At 31.5% G+C, this 27,850-nt stretch overlaps 1 protein-coding gene across 7 annotated transcripts in view; it reads left to right on the forward strand.

Moving 5' to 3' along the window:
• LOC139514564 (forkhead box protein N3-like) overlaps positions 1 to 24,400 on the forward strand; it is a 37,528-nt gene extending 13,128 nt beyond the window's left edge. Inside the window, exons 1-8 of one of the 7 annotated variants that reach the window (XM_071303946.1) lie at positions 9,200 to 9,334; positions 13,288 to 13,912; positions 16,712 to 16,860; positions 17,988 to 18,043; positions 20,430 to 20,492; positions 22,625 to 22,684; positions 22,910 to 22,985; positions 23,826 to 24,400. In XM_071303946.1, the coding sequence (XP_071160047.1) occupies positions 13,298 to 13,912; positions 16,712 to 16,860; positions 17,988 to 18,043; positions 20,430 to 20,492; positions 22,625 to 22,684; positions 22,910 to 22,985; positions 23,826 to 24,249 (1,443 nt within the window). In that variant the 5' untranslated portion in view covers positions 9,200 to 9,334; positions 13,288 to 13,297 and the 3' untranslated portion in view covers positions 24,250 to 24,400. Of the gene's footprint in view, positions 1 to 9,182; positions 9,335 to 12,128; positions 12,197 to 12,740; positions 12,810 to 13,287; positions 13,913 to 16,711; positions 16,861 to 17,987; positions 18,044 to 20,429; positions 20,493 to 22,624; positions 22,685 to 22,909; positions 22,986 to 23,825 lie in introns of those variants that run through there. The other 6 variants (XM_071303943.1, XM_071303944.1, XM_071303945.1 and 3 more) reach the window with 6 other exon arrangements.
• Positions 24,401 to 27,850: the final 3,450 nt, after the last annotated feature.

A 27,850-nucleotide genomic window follows, 5' to 3' on the forward strand; every position in this document is an offset into this window, starting at 1 on the left:
CTTTTGATAACTATTTACACCACTGGGTCGATGCCACTGCTGGTGGACGTTTCGTCCCCGAGGGTATCACCAGCCCAGTAGTCAACACTTCAGTGTTGACATGAATATCAATAATGTGGTCATTTTTATAAATTTCCTGTTTACAAAACTTTGAATTATTCGTAAAACTAAGGATTTTCTTATCTCAGGCATAGATTACCTTAGCCGTATTTGGCACAACTTTTTTGGAATTTTGGATCCTCAATGCTCTTCAACTTTGTACTTGTTTGGCTTTATAAATATTTTGATATGAGCGTCACTGATGAGTCTTATGTAGACGAAACGCGCGTCTGGCGTACTAAATTATAATCCTGGTACTTTTGATAACTATTAACATAGGACCCTATGGGAAATGCATACAGATGACTTCATCTAGAAAACCACTGAATGGAATGGAACCAAAAATGACATGAATGTTCCTTATGAGGTGCTGACCATGTGTTGTTACTTTGTAGCTGATCCATTATCCAAGATTGCCACCAGTGGGGGACTTAGTTTTACATAGAACCCTATGGGAAATGCATACAAATGACTTCTTTTAGAGAACCACTGAATGGAATGAAACCAAACATGGCATGAATGTTCCTTATTAAGTGTTGACAAAGTTTTGTTATTTTGTAGCTGATCCATCATCCAAGATGGCTGCCAGCAGGGGACTTAGTTTAACAAAGGACCCTATGGGAAATGCATACAAATGACTTCTTTTAGAGAACCAACGAATGAAATGAAACCAAACCTAGTATGAATGTACCTTATGAGGTGCTGACCAAGTGTTGTTACTTTGTAGCCGATCCATCATCCAAGATGGCTGCCAGCAGGGGACTTAGTTTAACATAGAACCCAATGAGCCGATCCATCATCCAAGATGGCCGCCAGCAGGGGACTTAGTTTCACATAGGAACCTATGGAAAATGCATACAAATGTCTTCTTTTAGAGAACCACTGAATGAAATGAAACCAAACCTAGTATGAATGTGCCTTATGAGACGCTGACCAAGTGTTGTTATTTTGTAGCTTAACCATCATCGAAGATGGCTGCCAGTGGGTGTCTAAGTTTAACATAGGACCCTATGGGAAAAACATGCAAATTTCAACTTCTAGAGGACCACTGTTTTGAATGAAACCAAACATAGCATAAATGTTCCTTTCCTAATGAGGTGCTTGCCAAGTGTTGTTACTTTGTAGCCAATCCATCATCCAAGATGGCCGACAGCAGGGGACTTAGTTTAACATAGGCCCCATGGGAAATGCATACAAATGACTTCTTTTAGAGAACCACTGAATGAAATGAAACCAAACCTAGCAGTGTTTTCCATTCGGCATTTAAGCAGGGTGTGCCGACCACCTTCTTTTGAAAGCCGACCACCTTTCGATTTCAGGAGATGGTCGGCTTTTTTTTTCAAAATCCGGATTTTTTTCGGTTCCGTACCGTTAAAATTTGAATACTTATCCCGCCTTGTTTTCATTGACAAAGATGGCGTCCAATCGTCAAATTTCAATGTTTTCATTAATCAATGGGGGGAAAGAAAGGCAGATGACGATGATGATAAAGAAAATACTAGACAAAATAAGTTAAATAAAATTGATAGTAATGTTGAAGTTGTGGAAATTGAACAAAAATCAACCAAACAACAGAAAAGACACGCAAGTGAAGACAAATATGAGCAAGACTTCAAATGACTTATAGTCACAGAGGAAGGATACTACTGTTCTGTGTGCCAAAAATACGGCACAAAAGCAAGAAACAGGACAGAAACCTGGATCGAAAGGCCTTAAATCCATGCTGATGCATAAAATTGTAAATGAAAGAAGAGATAAAAGAGATAAATTTTTGAAAAAATAAAATCAAAGAATATTTGACAATTAATATAACTACTTCTATTTATGTTTGTTCAACTCCATTAAATGTGAATATTATACTAATCTTTATTTCTGTGACCCCCACATGCACCCACAGTAAATTAAAAAAGGTTGGACATTTTTAAAAAAAAAACCACCCGGTTGCAAGTTATTTTTTTAAAACACCCACCTTACCTTAGTGAAAAAAGGAAAACACTGCCTAGTATGAATGTGCCTTAAAGGCTTATGAGGTGCTGACCAAGTGTTGTTACTTTGTAGCCTATCCATTTTCCAAGATGGCCGCCAGCTGGGGACTTAGTTTAACATAGGACCCAATGAGAAATGCATACAAATGTCTTCTTTTAGAGAACCACTGAATGAAATGAAGTCAAACATAGCATGAATGTTCCTTATGAGATGCTGATCAAGTGTTGCTACTTTGTCACCAATCCAACATCCAAGATGGCCACCAGCAGGGAACTTGGTTTAACATAGGACCCTATGGAAAATGCATACAAATGACTTCTTTTAGAGAACCACTGAATGGAATGAAACCAAGCATAGCATAAATGTTCCTTATGAAGTGTTGACAAAGTTTTGTTACTTTGTAGCAGATCCATAATCCAAGATGGCTGCCAGCGGCGGGGACTTAGTTTAACATAGGTCCCTATGAAAGATACATACAAATGACTTCTTTTAGAGAACCACTGAATGAAATGAAACCAAACCTAGTATTAATGTGCCTGATGAGATGCTGACCAAGTGTTGTTACTTTGTAGCTGAACCATCATCCAAGATGGCTGCCAGCGGGGGGCTAAGTTTAACATAGGACGCTATGGGAAAAACATACAAATTTCATCTTTTAGAGAATCACTGAATTGAATGAAACCAAACATAGCAGAAATGTTCCTTTCCTAATGAGGTTCTGGCCAAGTGTTGTTACTTTGTAGCCAAATTTTATCTTTTTTTATATGATTTCAAAAAACCAGGAAGAGTCAGGTGAGCGATACAGCTCTTGAGAGCCTCTAGTTTAATTTGAAATTTCATATGACTTAAATGATGTATTTAGATAGGTTATTATGGTTGCAAACTCCATTGGAAATTCGTATTGAGATTATGACCATATCTTGGGAAAGATTTTTTAGTCGAGCCTGCTACTTTTGTTGCAGAAAGCTCGACATAGGGATAGTGATCTGGCAGCAGTGTTAGCTAACTTCTTAAAAGCTTTATATTTTCGAAGGTGGGAGACCTGGATGATTCATACTTTGTATATAGATGCCTCATGTTACGAAGTTTCGTTCAGTCACATGTCCAATGTCCTTGACCTCATTTTCATGGTTCAGTGACCACTTGAAAAAAAAGTTCAGATTTTTTGTAATGTTAAATTCTCTCTTATTATAAGTAATATATTTGGTATGTATGTACCTTGCAAGGTCCTCATGCCCGTCAGACAGTTTTCACTTGACCTCGACCTCATTTCATGGATCAGTGAAAAAGGTTAAGGTTTGGTGGTCAAGTCCATATCTCAGATACTATAAGCAATAGGTCTAGTATATTCGGTGTATGGAAGGACTGTAAGGTGTTCATGTCCAACTTGCAGGTGTCATCTGACCTTGACCTCATTTTCATGGTTCAGTGGTTAAAGTTAAGTTCTTGTGTTTTGGTCTGTTTTTCTCATACTTTATGCAATAGGTCTACTATATTTGTTGTATGGAATGATTGTAAGGTGTACATGTCTAGCGGGCAGATGTCATCTGACCTTGACCTCATTTTCATGGTTCAGTGATCAAAGTTAAGTTTTTGAGTTTTTGGTCTTTATTTGATACTATATGCCATAGGTCAACTATATTTGGTGTATTGAAATATTTTATGATCTGTATGTCAGTCACGCAGGTTTTTTTTTAACTTGACCTCATTTTCAGGAATCATTGCTCAGTGTTAAGTTTTTATACAATCGCAAAATATTTTGCGGTAGTATATTGGTATCGTGTCGTCGTCGTCCGAAGACAGATGGTTTCCGGATAATTTCTTTAGTATAAGTAAATATAAATCAATTAAATTTTAACACAATGTTTATAACCACAAAAGGAAGCTTGGGATTGATTTTGAAGGTTATGGTCCCTAAGGTTTAGGAATTATGGACCCAAAGGGCCCAAAAATAGCATTTATCTAGTGTCAGAACAATAAGTTGTGTAAAAGTATTTCAATTGTTCTGAAATTGTACCAAAATATTTAATACCATAAGTAGAAGGTTGAGATATATTTTAAGGGTTATGGGGCAAATAGTCTAGGATTAAAAGGCCAAAAAGGGGCCAAACATAATCATTTTTGTAGTTTCAAGTCAATAAAGTTATCTTTCTTTGTCCAGAATTGTTTTTGAATCACCTAAAACCAATGCTTTATTTTATCTTCTTTGAAAATTGGAGTTATCTTTCTTTGTCAAGAATAGAAGTTGAATCTACTTAAATCAATGCTACATACAATATAAAATGCAATATTCACTTTACTACCAACTGATAAATTAAAGCAATCTTTACCATTCAGTGATTACAAGCACTTTGATTACCATTCTAGGATTATGCCCCTTTACGAGTGGAAAAATTGAAGAATTGTTTAGTTTCTGACTTTTAACTTAAGTTTGTCTCACCTAAATTTAATGAAATGTGTATATAATGCACATTACTTCTAAACTCAGTTGAAGTTCAATTTTTGGCAGCTTCACTTTTACAGTTCTTGAGTTATGTCCCTTTATAACGTTATATGTTTTGGACACATTACACATTTATTATTTTAGAAGTTACTAATAATTAATATTAATTTTAACCGTGACTGTATGACATTTTATATTTTAACATGTTATGATGTATTTAAATGAGTAGTTATTGTTTCAAACTCCATAAGAAATTTGAATTGAGATCATTTTTGGAATTAGGGAAAGGGGGAAGTGAAAAAAAATTGGTGTGGGGTCAATTTTTTTTCATTATTTCAGATTTCAAAATTTAAAAAGAAAATTTCTTCAAATATTTTTTCTTGGAGAGGATTAATATTCAACAGCATAGTAAATTGCTCAAAAGCAAAAAAAAAAAAATTAAGTTCATTAGGCCACATGCATTTTGTGTCAGAAACCTATGCTGTGTCAACTATTTAATCACTATCCAAATTCAGAGCTGTATCCAGCTTGAATGTTGTGTCCATTCTTGCCCCAACCGTTTGACCTCTGCGGTCATATAAAGCTGTGCCCTGCGGAGCATCTGGTTGTGTTTTGGTCTGTTTTTCTATAAGCAATAGGTCAACTATATTTGTTGTATGGAAGAATTGTTAGCTGTACATGTCTGCTTGGCATGTTTCATCTGACCTTGACCTCATTTTCATGGTTAATTGGTCAATGTTTAGTTATCTTGGTTAATGTTAAGTTTATGTGACAGTTGTGATAAAGCTTTATATTTAGGACTATCAACATAATATCAATGATTAATAAAGAGGGCGAGACATTTCAGCATGTGCACTCTTGTTTGTTTATTAACAATCCAAATTCAGACGTGTATCAAGTGGGAGTATTGTGTCCATTTTTGCCCAAACTCTTCAGGGTTGGACCTCTGCGATCGTATCCAGCTGTGCTTGGTGAAGCAATTTATTTATTTATTCATTCTTTTTTTTTTCTTCTTTTTTTCTTAAAATTTTCCATTTTTACAGTGATTCTTTCTGATTTATATATAAAAGTAAAAAATACTGATATGGCAGGAGATACACACCAAACATGATGTGTAAATTATGTGAAGTATTGTTCAATAGCAGGAAATCTTCAATTGTATAGTAAATTTTATGAGCTGTAGCACAGTATTGAAATCTTCAATTGCACAGTATTATTCAAAAGCACAATAGCAAGAAATCTTCAATTGCACAGTATTGAGCAATAGCAAGAAATCTTTAATAGCACAGTATTGCGCAATAGCAAGAAATAATCAATTGCACAGTTTTGTGCACAATAGCAAGAAATCTTCAATGTAAAATGAATGCAAACATTTCAGCCCATTTCAAATTTTTGAGATCTGTTACCACATTTATTTTTTGTAAGAAGCATATATTATGTCATATTGATCACAATTCAAATTCAGACAAAATTGTGTCCAAACTTGCACCATCTATTCTGTATTTGACCTCTACAGTCGTATCAGCTACACTCTACGAACCATTTTATTTTATAAACTATAGTTCAACTTTGATTGGTGTATAGAATGATTGTTAGGTGATTATTTCTGGCAAGTGTCATCTGACCTTGATCTCATTTTTATGGTACATTGGGCAATGTTAAGTTTTCCTGGTTAAGTTTGTTTCTAAGAACCTATAGTAACAGCTATAGTTCAACTTTGATTGGTGTATGGAATGGTTGTTAGGTAATTATGTCTGGCATTAGTAGCATCTGACCTTGATCTCATTTTCAGGGTACATTGGTCAGTGTTAATTTTTCCTTGTTAACCTCGTTTCTAAGATTATATAAGCTATTAAATATATTATTTAGGACTATCAACATAAAAACAATGGTCAGTAAAGCAAGTAAGACATTCCAGCAAGTTTACTCTTGTTACTAATATCTTGAATTATAATGCAAGGTCATCTATAGACAAGATTCATGAACAAAAATAATGCCACTGTCTGGTTTCTTCTGAGTTGAAGAAGTTAAAAAAGTAAGACACAAGCATGCTGATTCAAGAGGAGTGTCAACAAAGTATTAGTTTGTAACTAGGTCAGTTTATGGTGAACTCCACTGGTGGATGGGGAATGATATCTGGAATTAATTATGATGAGTATTTGGTATGAAGTTTTATGAGCATTGGCATTTCTCATTTTCACAGATTTTTTGGCACTGCACCTTCAGTCATGCATGGTTCATTGACTTTGAATGATGAGCATAGTTTATGGTTAAATATTGCCATTTTAGTTTCAACATTTGCATAATACCATAAATATATATCTTTGTCATCAGTTTATCTAATATATATTACTGGCACATACCATCTTGTCAGACTTTTGTCTCACCTGAATCAAAAGTTGATGAATGCAAAAACTACTGAATGATAACTTGGAGGTGGCTGCATAAACTATTTGTTTAAATCTTCATGTTGAGAATGTTGATGACTTTGGAGGATTTGTATTTATATATCACTTTTGTTACAAAGTTTCTACCTGTTATATAGGTCCCTTTGGATGATTTGTATTTATATATCACTTTTGTTACAAAGTTTCTACCTGTTATATAGGTCCCTAGTCTTTGACCTTATTATCATGGTATTTATATATCACTTTTGTTACAAAGTTTCTACCTGTTATATAGGTCCCTAGTCTTTGACCTTATTATCATGGTTCAGCAGCTGCTTTAAAAAAAAAACTGGTTTTGCATGAAATGAGAGTTAGTAATACATTTCTGTCTGGCATGTATCATCTGACCTTGACCTCAGTTTATTAGTCAATTGTTTTCCTTGCTATTTTTTTCTTGGATACTGAAAGCAAATAGTCAGCTATATTTTATTTATAGAATCATTGTATTTAAAACATGACTGTCTGGCTAGTGTGGATATACATGGATCATGATTTTGATAAAGTTTATGTGATACTTGTAGTAAAACCCTAATTCAAAAGGCTTTTAACATGAGGTCTATCATAATTAGAACAGCAGGCAAGACTTTTAGTATGTTCACTCTTGTTATGAAATTGATATAGAATGTTTGTATCAGCAATGTTTTGGATGATTCAAAAGTAAAGTACTGATCAACTAAGCTCATTTGTTGTAAACATTTTTTACCCAGATATCAAAATTCACTGAGCATGTGGAAATTGATAGAGCATATCAGGTTCAAGTTTTTGTTTGAGTTAGTTGACACCATTAAGTTGTGGTCCCATCAAATTTATACTTAAAAAACACACATATACATATATATATATATATATATATATGCCAAATTAGAGTTTTTGGAAGATTTTTAGTTTATTGACCATGAAATGTTACAGTGCAAGCAGGGCAAGATGTCCCAGTGACATATTCTTGTTAGCTATTTTCTGGAAAAGTATAGTAGACAAATAGAAATGTTAATGTAAAGATGACTAGCAATTCAAGATAATGATCAAACAATCAAAAGCTACTCTTTCTGGCATTTTAACAAATACAATGTTGTCTGACTGTCCAAGATGAGGTATTCAGGCTTCCTTGAGCCTCTAGTAAAACAAAAACAATTAGAAATATATACTAGGATAAGGTCATTGCCATTGGCTTGAAAATCTGAATAGGATGTTCTTTTCTGTGTTTACATTTCTGAGTAATTGTTAAATCTTTCTTTTCCTATTAATAGGACAATTAATTACAAACAAGATTTTTTTTTTAAATGAAGTACCAAAAATGTTTTTATTTAAAATTTCTTAGAAAGTTGAGGAAAAAATATTGAATCAATAAAAACATAATTCCCTAAACATGTAACACAATCTATAAATGGTTTTTTATGTAAATAAGGAAAAGAAAAAAAATAGTGTACATGTCATAATTGTATATTATCAGTGACATAGATAAATAGATTAAGTATATATATGTGTGTGTATTGTCATCTCCAGGTCATTATCTTATGTGTATTCTGGTCACAATCAACAAGTGGTCCTGTTATAATCAATTGCAGCCAGTTGTAGGTGTAGCTCTGAAACATACATCTACATCCAAGGACATGTGGAATTTTCTACAGCTGTTGTCTAATCAATACTCTCAATTAAATGTCCCTGAAATGCCTCAGTGATTCTGGTTAAGATAAATTTGTGAATGTAAGTTTAAACTTTTCTCTTATTTCTTTAAAAAATCTGTCTTGATTTTTGTTTAAATGCTACTTTTGTGAAAATAGTGATTTTAAGAATTTTGTAGTGATTTTTATACACAGTAAAATTAATCCTTTGTATAAACTTCCTGTGGTGTTTATTACATCCCCCTAATGTAAATGAAGTATTTGTGACTATAATGATATGATGATTATAAATGTTTAGATATGTTGTATAATTGCTTGTATCTATCTTTAATCTAGATAACAGGGCCAATGGGCAAATATCAAATGTTCTTCCTATACATTTTGACATGTCCAATTGTAATTTGTGCATAGCTGGCAGGGATGTAATTAAAGCCCTCCATGTCACTATTTTAAATAACAAGTACATGTTGCCAAGGAAACTGTGTGTGGTATCCATGGATATGATGCACAGCTGTGTGAACTATCACATGGTAGCCGGGATGATCTGGTCAGCTAACCAATGAAATCCTCTCTCTATCTCCCAGCATTCTTTTTAGTGATGAGTTGGTAGAGACGCCATCTTACCCCTTAGCATCTATGTAAACTTTCTTTTAGTTGTGAGATTTTGTGTCTGGAATATGAAACAGAAAGTTAATGCATTGACAATCACATTGGAGTAATCTTTATAAAGTTATAAGGTAGGAGTATGAAATAGGATAGGTTATCTGTAAAATCTGTCAACTACTGTGAAATATGTCACATGAAAAGTTTTACAAGTAAAAATGTCCTATATATTCATTTATCACCTCAAATAGTCACATTGTTATTTCTATTGAAGCATGAATACAATTGTGTATCTTTACTATTATATTCCCTCATGTGAAATATTTAAATATGTCTTACAAAAATGATACAATTTGTAGTAAGAAGGAAAGCATGGTTCTCAGATCAAGAGACATTTAAATGCCCCAGAGTGGATTTAAATGCCATCAAGTCATTGATTAGCTATTAAATCACAGTTTGATCACTGTATTTTAATGGAGGCGGTATTTTTGAATGAATTTAAGGCTGTTACACAAGTTTCTTTAGTCTATTTTTTTGTAAGATCTTATTATTTACACAATGGGGTCAACTTCCTGTTTTGTGTATAAACATACATGTAGTAGTTTACTCTGACAAACTTCTACATTTTAATAAACAGGGGTAAGTCAATTTTATTTTATTTTTCGTGAGGAAGAGTAGTAGATGTCGTAGAAAGTTTTCTAAATAAAGAGGGACAAATAAATGATCAGATAAAAAAAAGGGGGGGGGGGGGGAGTGGTAAACAGTGTCTATCTTAACCTGGTATGAAAATGATGTGTAATGTTAGTACATAATAATACATAACAACAATTCATGCATGGGAATTTGTCCATATTCTAATCTTGGTATAGGTAGGTCTTTATAAGACCACTGTCGCCACTATTAAAGGTTGGGAGGAGATGGTATTGGATAATTTACAAATATTAATAAAAGGGGATAAGGAATGAAGTGCGTATCTCGATTGAGAAGGTGACCTAAGCATGTAAAAAAAATTGTTTAAATTTTGGAATTTTAAAGGTGTTTTTATTTTTTTTTGGGGGGGGGGGGGGTCTACATGTATTATGTCAGATCTAACACATTAAGTCTTTGTAAAAAAAAACTTAGGATAAAGTCTCAAAATGTCATGGACAATACAATTTATACTACTGTATATGTTATGTAACAGAAACACACTTGTTGGGATAATTTTTTGTTACCCACAGTGTAACTGTTGATATAAAAGAGAAGATGTGGTATGATTGCCAATGAGACAGCTATCCACTTAAGACCAAAATGACACAGACATTAAAAACTATAGGTCACCATACGGCCTTCAACAATGAGAGAGTTTTCAGAGAGTGGCAAGTCAAATGCATTAAAAATTATTTAAAGTATCATACACGTTACTTATTAAAATTGCCTTACACCTGATTTCATATTTTGTCTTAGTTCTGTGGCACAATCTTAAATTTGGCTAGACAAAAAAAAGCCTTGATATCTTCACCTTGACAAGACTTGAACATGTGGTGAAATATGAATTGCTATGCACTAGTAATTGACCTCCAAAGTTTAATTTTATACTTATATCACTGCTGCTTTTGCATAAATTTATAACCTCTAGTATAGCATTACAGATATACATTTGTAACTGTTCGTCAACATACCTTAACCAAAAAAAAGACAACCTGAAATATGGAACTATATAACATGTGCTTGAATTACTTTTTTTTTCAAAATTTCGCTTTATTTTATTTCAATGCTTCTTGTTATAAAGTTACTAAAAAAGTTGTTGAAAAACGAAGAATTTTTTAATTTCAGTCAAATCCCAATGGATTATGTAGCGTAAGAAGGCCTCATTAGATATTGCTGTTACATAATTGATTGATTGTTCTTTGTTTTATTTTTTTAAAAGGCCAGTCATTTATGTATTTACTTAAGAATAATTAGGTAAAGAACATTACTTTATATTTATATAATTTTTGGAGCAAAAACATTTTAAATATGAAAAATAGATTTTAATACATTGTAGTCCTATTTTGTCATTCTTCACCCTTCTGATGTTGTTGACCATTATGCATTTTTTTCTGTTTCTATTTTGATACTATTCAAACAAGAGAAATAAAATGAAATTCTCCTTTATTCTATTTTTGGTTAGTATTATTGCTATATTTGTATTTACCCAGAATCCTTAGCTTTTCAATTGATTCTGTTTAAGACAGTTCCAGAACTAATCAATAATTAAGGCCATATTGGAAATCTAATGAATATTAGCAAAGATTGTATTTGACTGTAACTTATGAATTAAGGAAATCTAAAATTCAGTCAAATTTGCATGATGTTAGTCCCTGTCATGACTGTGTATTTGATATATATCAGTTGTAAAATGAATTTTATGAGTGTTTTGTTTATTGCTATCTGTTAATTGTCAAACTCACCTGTACTCCTTGAGAAATTTCTTTCTCTTTAATCTGTATTAATATCCATGAAAAAAATGTAAATTTCATTTGGAAAACATGTTTCTGATTTTCCGCAACAATTTTTCTCCCATTTTCCCTGATTCTTAAGCATTTTTGATGAGGAGACTTGATAGATGAGTTTGTCTCACCTGTAATTCCACCTGTCTGTTTACCTGTTCAGGTAGAATTGATGTTGCTTTATGGATGCTGAACCAATAGATTTCCAGCTTACATATCTGTCAAGCATGCTATTGATTGGTATACATTTATATCATGATTAATAATTCTTTTTATTTTTTTTATTTGTAATTGATCCATTTTGGAACTCATTTGATTAACATAATCTCAGAACATGGAATTTTCGTAAGAAAAATAAAAATGTGAAATTTGATATTTTTGTGTGTTAAATCTGACTGCATGGCTTCCATTTGTTACCATAGTAACTCATAAAACAACTTTATTGATCTCACTAGCTTAGGAATGGAGATAAATTTTATGGAATTTATATGTAATGACAATTTCTGCATCTGTCAGAATGAAAAGGTAACTTTTTTATATTATTTTGTTCGTGACTAAAGAATGAGGGAAAAAAGAACCTTTTAAGGGATATAAAAGACTAACAAATTAAGGAACATTTTACTTAAGACTTCTATAAGTGTCAAAGACAAAGAAAGGATTAAAAATATATAGTGTAAAAATACCACCACAAAACAATTGTAGAAACTGAAAACTTAGACAAACAGCTGTTTTACAGTAAATTGTTAGACTTTTTGTTTAAGTTTGTACTAACTGCAATTATCAAAAAAATAAATCATATGTTTTCACAAGTAAAATCGTTGACAGTGATAATTCTTATACATTTGCAGTTGAACAAACATTCCTTTGTCAGGAGTTAATAATTAAATGAAGTTTGGATTATTTAATTAACCTGGAGATTTTATGTAATTAACCTGTACAAAGACATCAAAGGATTAACCTAAGGTTAATAATAGGTATGGCCTCTTGGTGTGAGGCTTGTCTATTAGTGGTCTTGAGTAGTTAAAAATTGTCATTACTTAAGATAGTGTGATATAAGATAGAAGTACTTTAGATAGTTAGTTAGTACATTGTGATTTAACGTGGAAGTACAGATGGTTATTTTATCTTCACATACCAGGTAAAAATATACTTTAATACCTGTATTTGGAAATTATTATGGTGATTTTTAGTTTTTTATTTCCTTAATTCATTTACAAGGAAATGTTTGAATTGTTATTTTTGAAGAAGATATTGATTAAGAAAAAAATCACTGTGCTTTGCCTTCATTATTTTTTTATATCTTTAAAAATAAATTCCTGCTCAATAACTCACAAATTTTACACTTGCAAGTTTAGTGTATTTAAACTTTGATGTATTCTATTAGTATTTGATTCAATGTATCAATTGGGAAAGAATGTAAAAAAACTAACTCTTGGGAAGATAAATCATGCTAGCATATAAACAAAAAAGGTAGAAGGTTACAAGAAGGATCACATGGGTACAAAACTTGTGTAAAGTGGTCTGACATTAATTGTGTATAAAAAAATATGTTTTGTACAATGAGATAATGCAGGTTTTTTGGTCAAATACAATATCGTTTTGTTTATCTTTTGCAGCTTGCAGTTGATGCATTTGGTTGCCATGGCACCAACTCGTAATTCAGATGAAAGTGATGCCTCAATGAGAGAACGTCTTGTAAACAGTCTTAGTCAGAGTTTCCCAGGAAGTGCACTGTCGAAGGCTTTAAGTTGTATGTCAGCTGAGGACTCTGAATGTGATGACGACATGAAGGACCCTTTAAGTAGTAGCTGCTTTGCTGAATTAAGACTGGATAAAGTTGATATAGAAGATGATGATGAACTAACAAGTTTATCTTGGCTACAAGACAATGACTTATTGAAGAATATTAAACCTAGTGATGTTGATGATGATGACGACTCACAAAAGGAGAATGACAACAATCACAGAGACGGCAACCATTTCAACCCAACTCATCCACCACATGTTCCTTACAATCCACAGAAACATATACATAGTAAACCGCCATACTCTTTCAGTTGTTTGATTTTCATGGCTGTTGAGGATTCACCACACAAGAAGTTACCAGTCAAAGATATTTACTCATGGATCTTAAACCACTTCCCGTACTTTCAGAATGCACCAACTGGTTGGAAGAATTCTGTCAGACATAATCTTTCGCTCAATAAGTGCTTCAAGAAAGTTGACAAAGATCGTGGCCAGGTTAGTAATTTTTTATTTCTTTTATTCAGTTAAGGTTTTAAAATCTTTTTTAATTTGAAAATTTTTCAGGTACATTAATAATCTTAAGATCCTCCTTGGCATTTCCCAAAAATAGAGAATTAAAAATATGTTATTTCTTTCAATTTAAATATCAAATGTAAAATTGTTTAAAATTTAAAGGAAATGATTAAAAAGTGTGCATTTTACAGTGTAAAGGATGAGAATCTGAAACTTGAAAGGTTCATTCACTAAATGTTTGAACATAAGCAGTGAATTAACATTTTTCATAAGCAACTAAAATGTGAACACATTTTCTGACATATTAATGTGAGAAGATTTTCTTAAATTTGTAACATTCATGAAACAATATTACAATACAACAATTTATATAGGGACATTTATTTTTTTTATTTTTCTTGTATTTGTATTGTGTTAGAATTGCAATGAACTAATTACTTTAAATCTTTATATATGTATTTATATTTCGTGGAAATTCTTTAGAACATTTTGCTCAATCAGTAATACATTTAAAATGTGAATTTTTGTTTTGAAGGATATGATGAGGTATATAGCTTCTGATTACACAATTACACCTTCTCTATCAACCACAATCAATAATAAATAGGAAATGTTAACATCATCATTTTCCCTGTTATAACAATGAGTTGAGTAGTTGAACTAACATTCTCCTGTGTGTGATTGTAATGGGAAGGGTTCATCTGTTGCTTCTTTAAATCTTCACACATTATGTGTCTCTTCATTTAGATAAATAAAAGAACAAATAAACAAACAATAAAATGAAACTTGAAAAGAGGAATTCGAAGCATGACTTAATTTGCTATTTATCTACAATTAGACATTTTTATTTTCATATTTGAATTATTTTAATGATACTTATTATCTATGATTTGGCATTTATAAATTCACTACTGACAGATGCAGCATGTCTAGTTATCAAGTCATGTGACCAAACTATCAAGTTGTCATGGTTTCTTTACACACAGTAAATTGGCTTTGGCAAACAGCTTCGGTTCATCCATAGAACTGTACACTATGATACCGATTCAGTGATTAACAAACAAAGGAAATATTTTATCAACCAATAATAATAGAACATATATACCAGTGAGTCTGGTTGTATCAGAACCCACAATATCTAATTGTCTAATTAGATAAGTGGCACTTCACTGAAAAGTTATCTGCTGATATTTGCTCTAAACTCTTTCTTGTGTAGAAATTCCAATAGGGAACATATATATTAATTGATCATGTTGATTTTACATCATTGTAGTTTTTAAACAAACTTTTTTAGAGTTCGGCCTCTGGTTATCTTCAGATTCTCTTATCACCCCCTAACCTTTCTGAGAAGAAGAGAAACTTCATAAACCCAGTGATTAAAATTCTTCATCCATATTGATTTTTAAAAACACCTTTCTATGTCATTGTTTGGAACTTTTTTTATATCTTATTTGTGCACTTGACTTATATTGCAAATTTTATTTTTTATTGTTCAAACTGTTGAGTAAGGCAAAATCAGAAAAAAAAACATGCTTTTTGAAATGTTGCAAACATGTCTGTTTAAGTTGGGAATTAAAAACAAAAGAAAACCTGCTATAACTTGATTATTAGGGAACCAGCAGGTGTAGAAGTTAAGGGTCCGTCTCAAGCAGGTGTTATCACGAGAGCACACACTTATCTCCTTGTAGGCTTCTCATCATCTTATCTCAAACAATGTGTCGAAAATAATGCAACTATCAATTATCTTTGGTAAAATATTTAATATTTATTAATCTGGTGATAAGGTAAATTTAGTACAAATTGTTGTATGACTTGTAGATAACAGGAGAGCTATCACATTAGTTAGGAGTAGAGTCCATCTCTTGATTGTCAGTTATCTTTATTGGTAAAATATATTATGGTACAATGGTCAAGTGTCTATTCAATGGTCAAGATACACTATTGAAATACCACAAGATTGGAAAAGAAAAAAAATGCACTGATCTTGTCGATACATGCACTCGTAATGTGTGGTCATTATCTGTAGGGGAGCATTAAGTTAATTTCAAATGCCAGATTCATTAGTGATGAAAAATTCAGGGTCCGTGACGAAAGCAGAATGGACAGTTCTGTCTATTATATCTTAAATTGGTCTCACTCTCAATAATAATGGATAAAAAATAAGTGTTGTAACTGGTAGTAAAGGGTAATTTTACGATAATGATCATGCAGCTATGTCTTAATATAACACCTGTAAGGGATATCCTTAGCTTCCTCCTGCTTCTGATTGTATTCCATTAAACGATTATAAAAAGATAATTCCATTATAAATAGTTAGACCGACCATTCCTATCGAAATCAGGGATGACACTAATTAGACTTGTTCCTGAAGAAATTGCCTCTTATATTCATTTGTATTTTCTATCCCAGTGATAGTTTAGTTATGTTTCCATAGATACCATTTCTGGTTATAGGATTTCAATTTCACAACTTGCTAGAATAGAGTTAAGTAGCAACAACAGTCATGCTATAAGAAATCACTATTGTAGTGTGCAAACTTTCCCTTAAGAGCTTTCTCATCTAATTTCTAAGCTTAGAAAACAATGTTTTTTTTTGTTTTTTTAAGTCTTGATTTTTGAAGAGGGGGTCAGAATACTTTTGTTAAATAGAAATGTCCCATACAACTTTTCAATTGACATGTCAATCCTCATGATTTCTTGAAAGTGAAATCATTACGTCTTAAATGTGCAAATTTTGAGGAAACGGAATGTATATTTCTTATGATTGATTCTGCTATTGTAGAGTATTGGTAAGGGATCACTATGGTGTATAGATCCTGACTACAGACCGAACCTACTCCAAGCTCTCAGGAAGACCCCATATCATCCATATCATCAACTACAAATGTTGGCCAATCCACAACCTACTCAGCAATACCATTATGTTCCAAAGTATGTATATACACATTTAATATTTCAAATTACAGGATGTTATTTCAAATGTGATTATGATTATATAACTTGCAGAGGTTAAAAGATATTATTCTTTAAACATGATACTAAAAAAAACATTGACCAAAATCAAACACAAGGCATTATGATATATCTACAAAAATGTACATGGATATTTGATACAAGTTTATTTTCACTTTTTAAAGACAACTGCTGCTGATATCAAATGACAGGTTATAAAATCCTATTTGTCATATCAGAAAATAAGAATATTTATGTGAAACAGCTAGTCTTTTAAGTTTTAGACGTTATGTATTTTGTAGTTCATTGACTTGTCACATTTCATTGAATAAACATGATAAAGGCAGATGATACTTGTATTATATATGTTTCATAATATGATGGATAATTATAGACATGTATTACATGCTTAGGGCCTTTCTTACCTGTGGAAAAATACATGTTATACCTGTAGTGATCAGGGGGGGGAATTTGTTGTGTAGTTTAGAATATAGTTATAATTAGATCGTATTTGGTGACTTTTTTTTATTACTAAAAAAAGGTTAATGATCCAGGCCCATCTTACATTGTCTAAGGATTTTCCACAATATTTGACTTTTAAATAGTGTTTAAAATAAAAATGTTGTTATGAGAGTGTTTTATAGGAGAGCTAATTTATTACTATTTTATCTTCCATTAAAAGTTGACTTTTTGTCCCAATATTTATGATGAGTATAATAATGAAGGTAAAGTGGCTTTTACTGCAGTTATAATTCATCCATATATAGAATTTACTTTCACAACCTTTTCATGTAGTTCTATTGCAATCTGAGGACACTTTCATTTCAATTTAGGAGGATTCGAAACTTTCATAAGAAGTATTTATGTAGATGCATAAAGCCATCCATGAATTGAAAGATTAAACAAAATAAAACACTAAGTTAACATTTAGTTTGAATTAAAATATTTTACTATTTTGTTTTATCAATTGCAGGTAACGTGAAAAAGTCTTCAAGCAAATAAGATTATATATGAATAATACTTGCATTTACAATGTAAAATATATTTTTTTAAGGTACAGTATATGTTTTTTAACATTTTAAAACGATTTCTCATCTTTTTTTCAGTGGCATGAGGCCTATGCCATTAACACCAAGATTCGGACCAAATACCATCTCTCCTCGTAAGTATTATATTTCCTAAATATCACTTTAGATGTGGCTTCACTAACTTTGCTGTGTAATTTTTTCACTAGATCATACTTTTATATTTATACTGCTATATAACTTTTCACATTTTAATATGTAGTTTTTATACGACCGCAAATTTTGAAAAAATTTTCGTCGTATATTGCTATCACGTTGGCGTCGGCGTCGTCGTCGTCGTCGTCGTCGTCCGGCGTCCGAATACTTTTAGTTTTCGCACTCTAACTTTAGTAAAAGTGAATGGAAATCTATGAAATTTTAACACAAGGTTTATGACCACAAAAGGAAGGTTGGTATTGATTTTGGGAGTTTTGGTCCCAACATTTTAGGAATTAGGGGCCAAAAAGGGCCCAAATAAGCATTTTCTTGGTTTTCGCACTATAACTTTAGTTTAAGTTAATAGAAATCTATGAAATTTTGACACAAGGTTTATGACCACAAAAGAACGGTTGGGATTGATTTTGGGAGTTTTGGTCTCAACAGTTTAGGAATTAGGGGCCAAAAAAGGGCCCAAATAAGCATTATTCTTGGTTTTTGCACAATAACATTAGTTTAAGTAAATAGAAATCAATGAAATTTAAACACAATGTTAATGACTACAAAAGGAAGGTTGGTATTGATTTTGGGAGTTTAGGTCCCAACAGTTTAGGAATTAGGGGCAAAAAAGGGACCCAAATAAGCATTTTTCTTGGTTTTCGCACCATAACGTTAGTATAAGTAAATAGAAATCTATGAAATTTAAACACAAGGTTTATGACCATAAAAGAAAGGTTGGGTTTGATTTTGGGAGTTTTGGTCCCAACATAATAAGGGGCCCAAAGGGTCCAAAATTAAACTTTTGTTTGATTTCATCAAAATTGAATAATTGGGGTTCTTTGATATGCTGAATCTAACTGTCATGACTGTGTATGTAGATTCTTAACTTTTGGTCCCGTTTTCAAATTGGTCTACATTAAGGTCCAAAGGGTCCAAAATTAAACTTAGTTTGATTTTGACAAAAAATGAATCAGTTAGGTTCTTTGATATGCTGAATCTAAAAATGTACTTAGATTCTTGATTATTGGCCCAGTTTTCAAGTTGGTCCAAATCGGGGTCCAAAATTAAACTTTGTTTGATTTCATCAAAAATTGAATAAATGGGGTTCTTTGATATACCAAATCTAACTGTGTATGTAGATTCTTCATTTTTGGTCCTGTTTTCAAATTGGTCTACACTAAAGTCCAAAGGGTCCAAAATTAAACTTAGTCTGATTTTAACAAAAATTGAAATCTTGAAGTTCTTTGATATGCTGAATCCAAAAATGTACTTAGATTTTTTATTATGGGCCCAGTTTTCAAGTTGGTCCAAATCAGGATCTAAAATTATTATATTAAGTATTGTGCAATAGCAAGTCTTTTGAATTGCACAGTATTGCGCAATGGCAAGAAATATCTAATTGAACAATATTGTGAAATAGCAAATTTTTTTTTAATTAGAGTTATCTTTCTTTGTCCAGAATAGTAAGCAAGAAATATCTAATTGCAAAATATTGTGCAATAGCAAGATTTTTTTTTAATTGGAGTTATCTTTCTTTGTCCAGAATCAACTTAAATCTTTGTTATATACAATATACAATGTATATTCACTTTTTACTGCCAACTGATAAATTAAAATAATCTTTACCATTCAGTGATAACAAGCAGTTTTTTTACATCTTAATATTTTATGATGTATTTAAATGAGTAGTTATTGTTGCAAACTCCATTAGAAATTTTAATTGAGATTAGTTTTGGAATAAGGGAAAGGGGGATGTGATTAAAAAAATTGGGTTCAATTTTTCTCATATGAAATTTCATAAATAAAAAAGAAAATTTCTTTAAACATTTTTTTGAGAGGATTAATATTCAACAGCATAGTGAATTGCTCTAAGAGAAACAAAAATTTTAAGTTCATTAGAACACATTCATTCTGTGTCAGAAACCTATGCTGTGTCAACTATTTAATCACAATCCAAATTTAGAGCTGAATCCAGCTTGAATGTTGTGTCCATACTTGCCCTAACCGTTCAGGGTTCAACCTCTGCGGTCGTATAAAGCTACGCCCTGCGGAGCATCTGGTTTAGTTTTCTTTTTACATCAGTGTAGAACATATAATTAGCACAGGATGTGCCAATCCATCTTAAACCAGAGAACAGAAATATTCAAAAACCAAACCCCTTACTTTGGATTTTATTTAAATTGAAAAGTTGATTAATTTACATATACATGTAGCATGTTCAACCCATGTCAGTTGTTATGCATGGAGTGAAATAAATTTGGAAATTGAACGTGGAAAAAAAATGTAGATGACAGAAGTATAAGGATTTTCCGTTTTCTTTATTTGCAGATCTGTTTCCATTTTTAAGTAAAAGATTGGCACAATCAAATAGTAGTGATAACAATGATATTGGTAAGTGTATATTCCCAACCACCATGTGGGATTCTAAATCTCTATCAGGCAAAGGTGTATGGTTATTAGTCACACCACTTAAGGAGAATCAGGTCACATGATATCAATACAAATGTTTATATTCACAGTATTGACATTGTCCATAATACTTGACAGATTATTGAGATGGTGTTGGCATTAATCTGATGGGCACACTTCCTTCACACCTATCATACAATAACAAATGTTTCTCCATTGGTGTCAATGTTGTATGTTAAAATCAGTTGGAAGTGCAAAAAGTGTAAAATAGTTAATTGGCCTCTAACTGATAACAACAAATGAATCCTTTTTGAGTGTTGACATTTTCCTAATAAATACATGTTGATTAAAATCCCCCCTAATAAATACATGTGGATTAATATTACACAGGAAGGATCAAGATAGTAGGGATTAGTACATTTGACCATAGATTAATGTCCTTATTATGAAAACACTAATATCATCATGTTAATGTGTTTAAGAATTTAAATAATATATATTTCTCAATTGCATAGAAAAGAACTAGTCATTAAATGTCTAATACTTCTTTCTTTGGAAAAGACAAAACCAGCTAAAATAGTGAATAATACATTGTGATGCTATTTCTGTGTGTTTGTTTTTATTAAATCATATTATCATCAGTTTAATAATTCCCTTTGACTTTAAATGACCTTGTCCTGTTAGAACGATAAATTATTTATTGGTTACAAATAAAAATTGGAATGATTGAAAGATCCGATATGATATTGGGAATAATATTTCAGGCAAGTTGGAAAAAGTGCATAAAACCATTATTAGAAATGTCAAATGGAGGATGGAGCAATACAATTTTGTTTCAAGAAAATCTATGCTTTAAATATTGGGCTCCCATTTGCAGCCATGATAATCTTGTTAAATTTTTAATTCAAATTAAGATAATTGATCTTGTGACTTAGTGGTGATATCATCCTATTCCTTCTCTTAGTTCAAACAATAGTTTACACACTAGGGAGCATTTGTTTGAAACATCTGTGTACATGTTTCTATGGTAACATTACATGGTAACAGATGTCAGCAAGTTTATAATACTTGATGTTGGGTCTCATTTGTTCTATTTGGATGATATTAAATGTCGATCTGTCTGACAAAGCAGATAATTTTGTTTCTGTTTTGTAAGACAAAAAGTTCAATTTTTATAGGAAAGTACACAATGCTGTATTACAGCACACAATGTGAACTTGACATTTGAAACATTGATTTAAGCAGATGATTTCTTACGATTTGAATTGCATAAAGATCAGCAAGGCATTGATTGTTTAGAAGAACTTATTTCTTCAAACATGATGTATAATTTGGTATATTTGAAATAATTGAAAAATCAAATTATAATTTTGTTCTGATATTAAATGAAATAACCCTGTTTTATTTGTAAAATCAATTACTACTAACTATAAAAGAAAACAAGTTGACATTTTTTCTTGTTTATTTTTTTTTAAAGCGTTAAACAGTTTGATATTAATTTGCTCTGTCTGTGGCAAGGAACAACCTTTCCAGAATCAAAATAGAACCAAATGAAATGATATAATTTTACCAGGTACACCAAAATACAGTGATTGTTTATTAAAACAATTCTTTAATGTGTCAAAATAAGGGTAATTCTGGTATCATCATGTTATTACAACAATAACTCCAATGAATAAAATTTCATCATAATTTGACGGAGATCAAAAACTAAAAACATGAGACCAGATACATCCTCTTGTAATGAATGTAGGAAACTAAATATTAGACTGAATCCATCTCTCTTGATAATGAATGTACTACATTGTATTTCAAAAGTTGTATTGAAAAAAAAATGATTTTGAAAGAGAGTTTTATTTTGTTGGAATTTAAATTTTTTATTAATCAGTAGTTTTACAAAAATTCCCTTTGTTTAAAATTACTTTTTAAAATTGAAAGTGGTTTGACAAATTAGTGCAAACTATTATTTATGATAAAAGTACCAATTTAATTTAAAAATAATTTTAAAATGGACCACAATACAATGTTTTAGCTGTTAATATGTTTAATAAGTTATGAATTCATAGCAATTTGTTTTATATGTGTAATTAATCCTATATATTTCTTGATTACAGACAGAGACATACAAGATGTTGCTCATACATTGGTTTCTCTTAAAGGATTGGGCAATCGAGGTAAGACATATAAGTTAGAGTTGTTTCCCTTTTTATGAGAAAATATTAAGTTTTTTAGTTTTAAAAAAAGTCTTTTATAATTCATTGGAATTTTGTACATAAGTAGCATCTGGTGCAAGAAAATTGGTACCGTTAATTTTATTAACAGTAGCAGTTATCTCAGCAAACAACAAATTTCTTCAATTTTAATATAAATTAAGTCCCTTAAATTGTTTGTATTTTCAGGTTCACCAGCAAGGTCATCTGATGGTGAAGATTATGCTTCAAATAGTTACAGAATGAGATTGAAAAGAAAACAAATGTAAGTTGTTGTCTACTAGTAGGGGGTTATTATTCTGGTCTGGCTGTCTTTCTCCATTTTGGCTATGTGTAATTTTACTTAGAAATTTTCACAAAGGCACAATGTCTTTGCAAGCTGATAATAGAGAAATTTAATTCTATTGTTCTGTATCACAAGATCACATCCTTGATTTGAACTAGTAAATAAGATATGATACTAAAATAAATGAGAGGTGCCCTATATGGAGCAGAATCTTCATACCCTTCCAGAGCACCTGAGATCATCCCAATTTTTAATTTCCTGTTTTTTGTGTACTGTTGTATGTTTTTAGGTCCTTTTCTCGTTGTTTATTTTGTCAAGAAGTTTTTAGTTTATTTTCAACCTGTAATTTTGAATGTCCCTTTGGTATCTGTCACATCTTGTTTACATGTAGAAGTAAATTTTAAAGGGAAGCTCACAAATGTAGCTAAAAACTACTTATCCCCCCTTTTACTCTGCCTGTAATGTGACATCAGGCAAATTCATCAACAATTCTTTTTACCTTGATTTCTTACTAAAAAAAAGTGCCTTTAACAACAAGACTTGGTTTTTCAGGATCAAAGGAAATAGAATTATATAAATTCATTTACTTTAAAACTAATATCACTCCTTCCACTCGTCTGATTTCATTCAAAGAGGCTGTCTCAATGGAAGTTTAGCTTATTTTCTATTTGTTTCATGCCTGTTATTTTTTCGTTTGAATTTTTCATAAGTTGAATGGATTTATTTGTTACATGATGCAATCTGTAAGATATCAAATGTGTCCATGTTCAAGAATAATAGTATATGAACTTTTTAAAAGTTGTTTATATTTATTTACAGGCAACTAAAGACCGACTTTGTTAAGCGACGACACACAGAGCCGATTGTAGTTACAGAAGTACCAAGTGACGATCATACATACAGTTTAACAAACTTTGGTAACATTGGTTCACCAGCTTCATCTATTGATGAGGAATATGACTTTGGAGAAGAAGATGATAATTTCAGTGAGGAGTGTAGCGACATGTCTGACTGGGATAGTGATATGGACGAGGTGGACGGAGATATTCCAAATAAACATACAAAAGTTACCCCTCATAAAAACATTCACAATAGTAGTATGGCAAAAATGACTTCTAGGAAACGAAAAGAAATGGAGGAGGAAGAACAGAAAAAAATCGTAGAAGGTGCTGATGCATTATTGAACTTAGCTGGAATAATGACAAACTCTAGTTCACTCAAATCTAACAGATCACATTCATGATTGTAATTTAGATAGCCATGACGACAGAAATAGTGCAGGGAAAACATAATGCCATAGAGGGAGAAATGATGTCTTCCTTTTTGCTGCTTTGTATATAGAATACTTCCGTACATTTATCATGTTTATTTTTCTTTTTAATGTGACAGTTATTGCTGTCATTATGAAATTTGTTTGTTATTGTATATCTATAAACACTATATGTTTTTGGTTTATTTTTTTTAAATAACTTTAGGTATAGTTGACCAATCCTATTTAAATTTTAACAAAATACTTGGCACACAAAGTCTGGTTAAGATTTTTTAAAGTGACTTCATCTGTTTGTGAAAAAGCTACTAAATTTTTGTTCAGCTTTTATTATATTTTTCACTAGATTGCTTCAGCAATTTTTATACGACCGCAAATTTTGAAAAAATTTTCGTCGTATATTGCTATCACGTTGGCGTCTGCGTCGTCGTCGTCGTCGTCGTCGTCGTCCGGCGTCCGGCGTCCGAATACTTTTAGTTTTCGCACTCTAACTTTAGTAAAAGTGAATAGAAATCTATGAAATTTTAACACAAGGTTTATGACCATAAAAGGAAGGTTGGTATTGATTTTGGGAGTTTTGGTCCCAACATTTTAGGAATAAGGGGCCAAAAAGGGCCCAAATAAGCATTTTCTTGGTTTTCGCACCATAACTTTAGTTTAAGTTAATAGAAATCTATGAAATTTTGACACAAGGTTTATGACCACAAAAGAAAGATTGGGATTGATTTTGGGAGTTTTGGTTTCAATAGTTTAGGAATAAGGGGCCAATAAAGGGCCCAAATAAGCATTTTTCTTGGTTTTTGCACAATAACCTTAGGTTAAGTAAATGGAAATCTATGAAATTTAAACACAATGTTTATGACCACAAAAGGAAGGTTGGTATTTATTTTGGGAGTTTAGGACCCTACAGATTAGGAATGAGGGGCCAAAAAGGGACCCAAATAAGCATTTTTCTTGGTTTTCGCACTATAATGTTAGTATAAGTAAATACAAATCTATGAAATTTAAACACAAGGCTTATGACCATAAAAGGAAGGTTGGTATTGATTTTGGGAGTTTTGGTCCCAACAGTTTAGGAAAAAGGGGCCCAAAGGGTCCAAAATTAAACTTTGTTTGATTTCATCAAAATTGAATAATTGGGGTTCTTTGATATGCCGAATCTAACTGTATATGTAGATTCTCAACTTTTGGTCCCGTTTTCAAATTGGTCTACATTAAGGTCCAAAGGGTCCAAAATTAAACTTAGTTTGATTTTGACAAAAAATGAATCGGTTGGGTTCTTTGATATGTTGAATCTAAAAATGTACTTAGATTCTTGATTATTGAAGTTTTTTTGGTCCAGTTTTCAAATTGGTCTACATTAAGGTCCAAAGGGTCCAAAATTAAACTTTGTTTGATTTCATCAAAAATTGAATCCTTGGGGTTCTTTGATATGCCAAATCTAACTGTGTATGTAGATTCTTCATTTTTGGTCCTGTTTTCAAATTTCAAATTCTACATTAAAGTCCAAAGGGTCCAAAATTAAACTAAGTTTGATTTTAACAAAAATTGAATTCTTGGGCCTCTTTGATATGCTGAATCTAAACATGTACTTAGATTTTTGATTATGGGCCCAGTTTTCAAGTTGGTCCAAATCAGGATCTAAAATTATTATATTAAGTATTGTGCAATAGCAAGTCTTTTCAATTGCACAGTATTGTGCAATGGCAAGAAATATCTAATTGCACAATATTGTGAAATAGCAAATTTTTTTTTAATTAGAGTTATCTTTCTTTGTCCAGAATAGTAAGCAAGAAATATCCTATTTGTGCAATAGCAAGAATTTTTTTTAATTGGAGTTATCTTTCTTTGTCCAGAATCAACTTAAATCTTTGTTATATACAATATACAATGTATATTTACTTTTTACTACCAACTGATAAATTAAAATAATCTTTACCATTCAGTGATAACAAGCAGTTTTTTTACATCTTAATATTTTATGATGTATTTAAATGAGTAGTTATTGTTGCAAACTCCATTAGAAATTTGAATTGATATCAGTTTTGAAAAAGGGAAACGGGGATGTGAAAAAAAAGGGGGGGGGGGGGGGTTAAATTTTTCTCATTTCAGATTTCATAAATAAAAAGAAAATTTCTTCAAACATTTTTTTGAGAGGATTAATATTCAACAGCATAGTGATTTGCTCAAAGGCAAAAAAAACCTTTTAAGTTCATTAGACCACATTCATTCTGTGTCAGAAACCTATGCTGTGTCAACTATTTAATTTTAGATTTAAAAAGTTTGAAGAAGAAATCTTTAATTGATTTGTAAAATCTTGGCATTTGTTTTGTGTAAAAAAAAACCATGTAATGTCAAAAATTTGATCACAATCCAAATTCAGAGCTGTATCATGCTTGAATGTTTTGTCCATACTTGCCCCAACTGTTCAGGGTTCGACCTCTGCGGTCGTATAAAGCTGCGCCCTGCGGAGCACCTGGTTGTTTTTGTTTGTTACTTTGTTTGAGGGTTTTATTTTGATAAAAAAAAAATCCTATCTGGTCTATATGAACAGATTTTAAGAATGCCAAAATTGGCCAAAATGTCTTTTAAATTGGGACTAATTTTTGACTTCATTTCTTGTTCATATCCCTGCCAGCATTTTAAAAAAGATTTTTTTGTGCAACTATGCCTAAGAGAGAGGTACAACATTGCTTACATTGTTTAATAAACACTGTCAAAAAATATTAAAAAAGTCTAGGTACAACAGATACATTTGATTATATGTACATTGTATTATATTCTTCTTATGTATTTTTCTTTTCTTTTTTAAGCTGATATTATATAACACTTACTTATTTTTTTCATTCTTGTTTTACTTCTTTGAAATCATAATTTGTTCAAATTCAACATTGATTGTGCAGATAGATATCAAAATTTTGAGGGGGAAAACCTCTTGTCTGTCTTCCTGAGGACATTTTTTTAGTGAGTAGAATGTAGAGATAACACATCTTAACAGCACACTTTGACTCTTTAGATGTTTGCACACATATCATACTCTTTTTTTTTTCATTTGAGTCTTCAGATATTATGTTGTTTTTAGTTAGCATTGAGGATTTTAATTGTGCCAACTAAGTGAAGGCTGAGGTGCTGTTGTTTCAAACGTTTAGGTGCTAAGCAATTTAATGTATGTCCTTTTTTCTTAAAAAAGACTGCAGTAAATTTTGACTGAGCTTTAAGAAATTGAAGAAAGGCAATTTTCACAAGAGCCTTTTTTTAATGAAGTTTAATTTTACTTCATTTATCATTATGTATCACTTTAGAAATGGATTATTGAAAGTCACAGAATTTTGTTCAAGTTGGTTATATAAATGTGCAATTTTGAATTGTATCCGTATGTGTTCAAGTTTATATTTTTTCAAGTCAGGGCCATTTATGGTTTAGTTGTGCGCAATTATGTGGGGATTAGCTCACTTTCTATTATAGTAGCTCTAGCAGATAGTTAAGAAAACGTAAATTTGCTAGCTTTTTGTTATCAAATGATTGATGTTACAGTTTTATGATTATTTCAAATAGCTTACATTTGTATTTCAACATA

The sequence above is a fragment of the Mytilus edulis genome, chromosome 3, assembly GCF_963676685.1.
Source record: "Mytilus edulis chromosome 3, xbMytEdul2.2, whole genome shotgun sequence".
In the NCBI taxonomy this organism is placed as follows: Eukaryota; Metazoa; Mollusca; class Bivalvia; order Mytilida; family Mytilidae; genus Mytilus; species Mytilus edulis.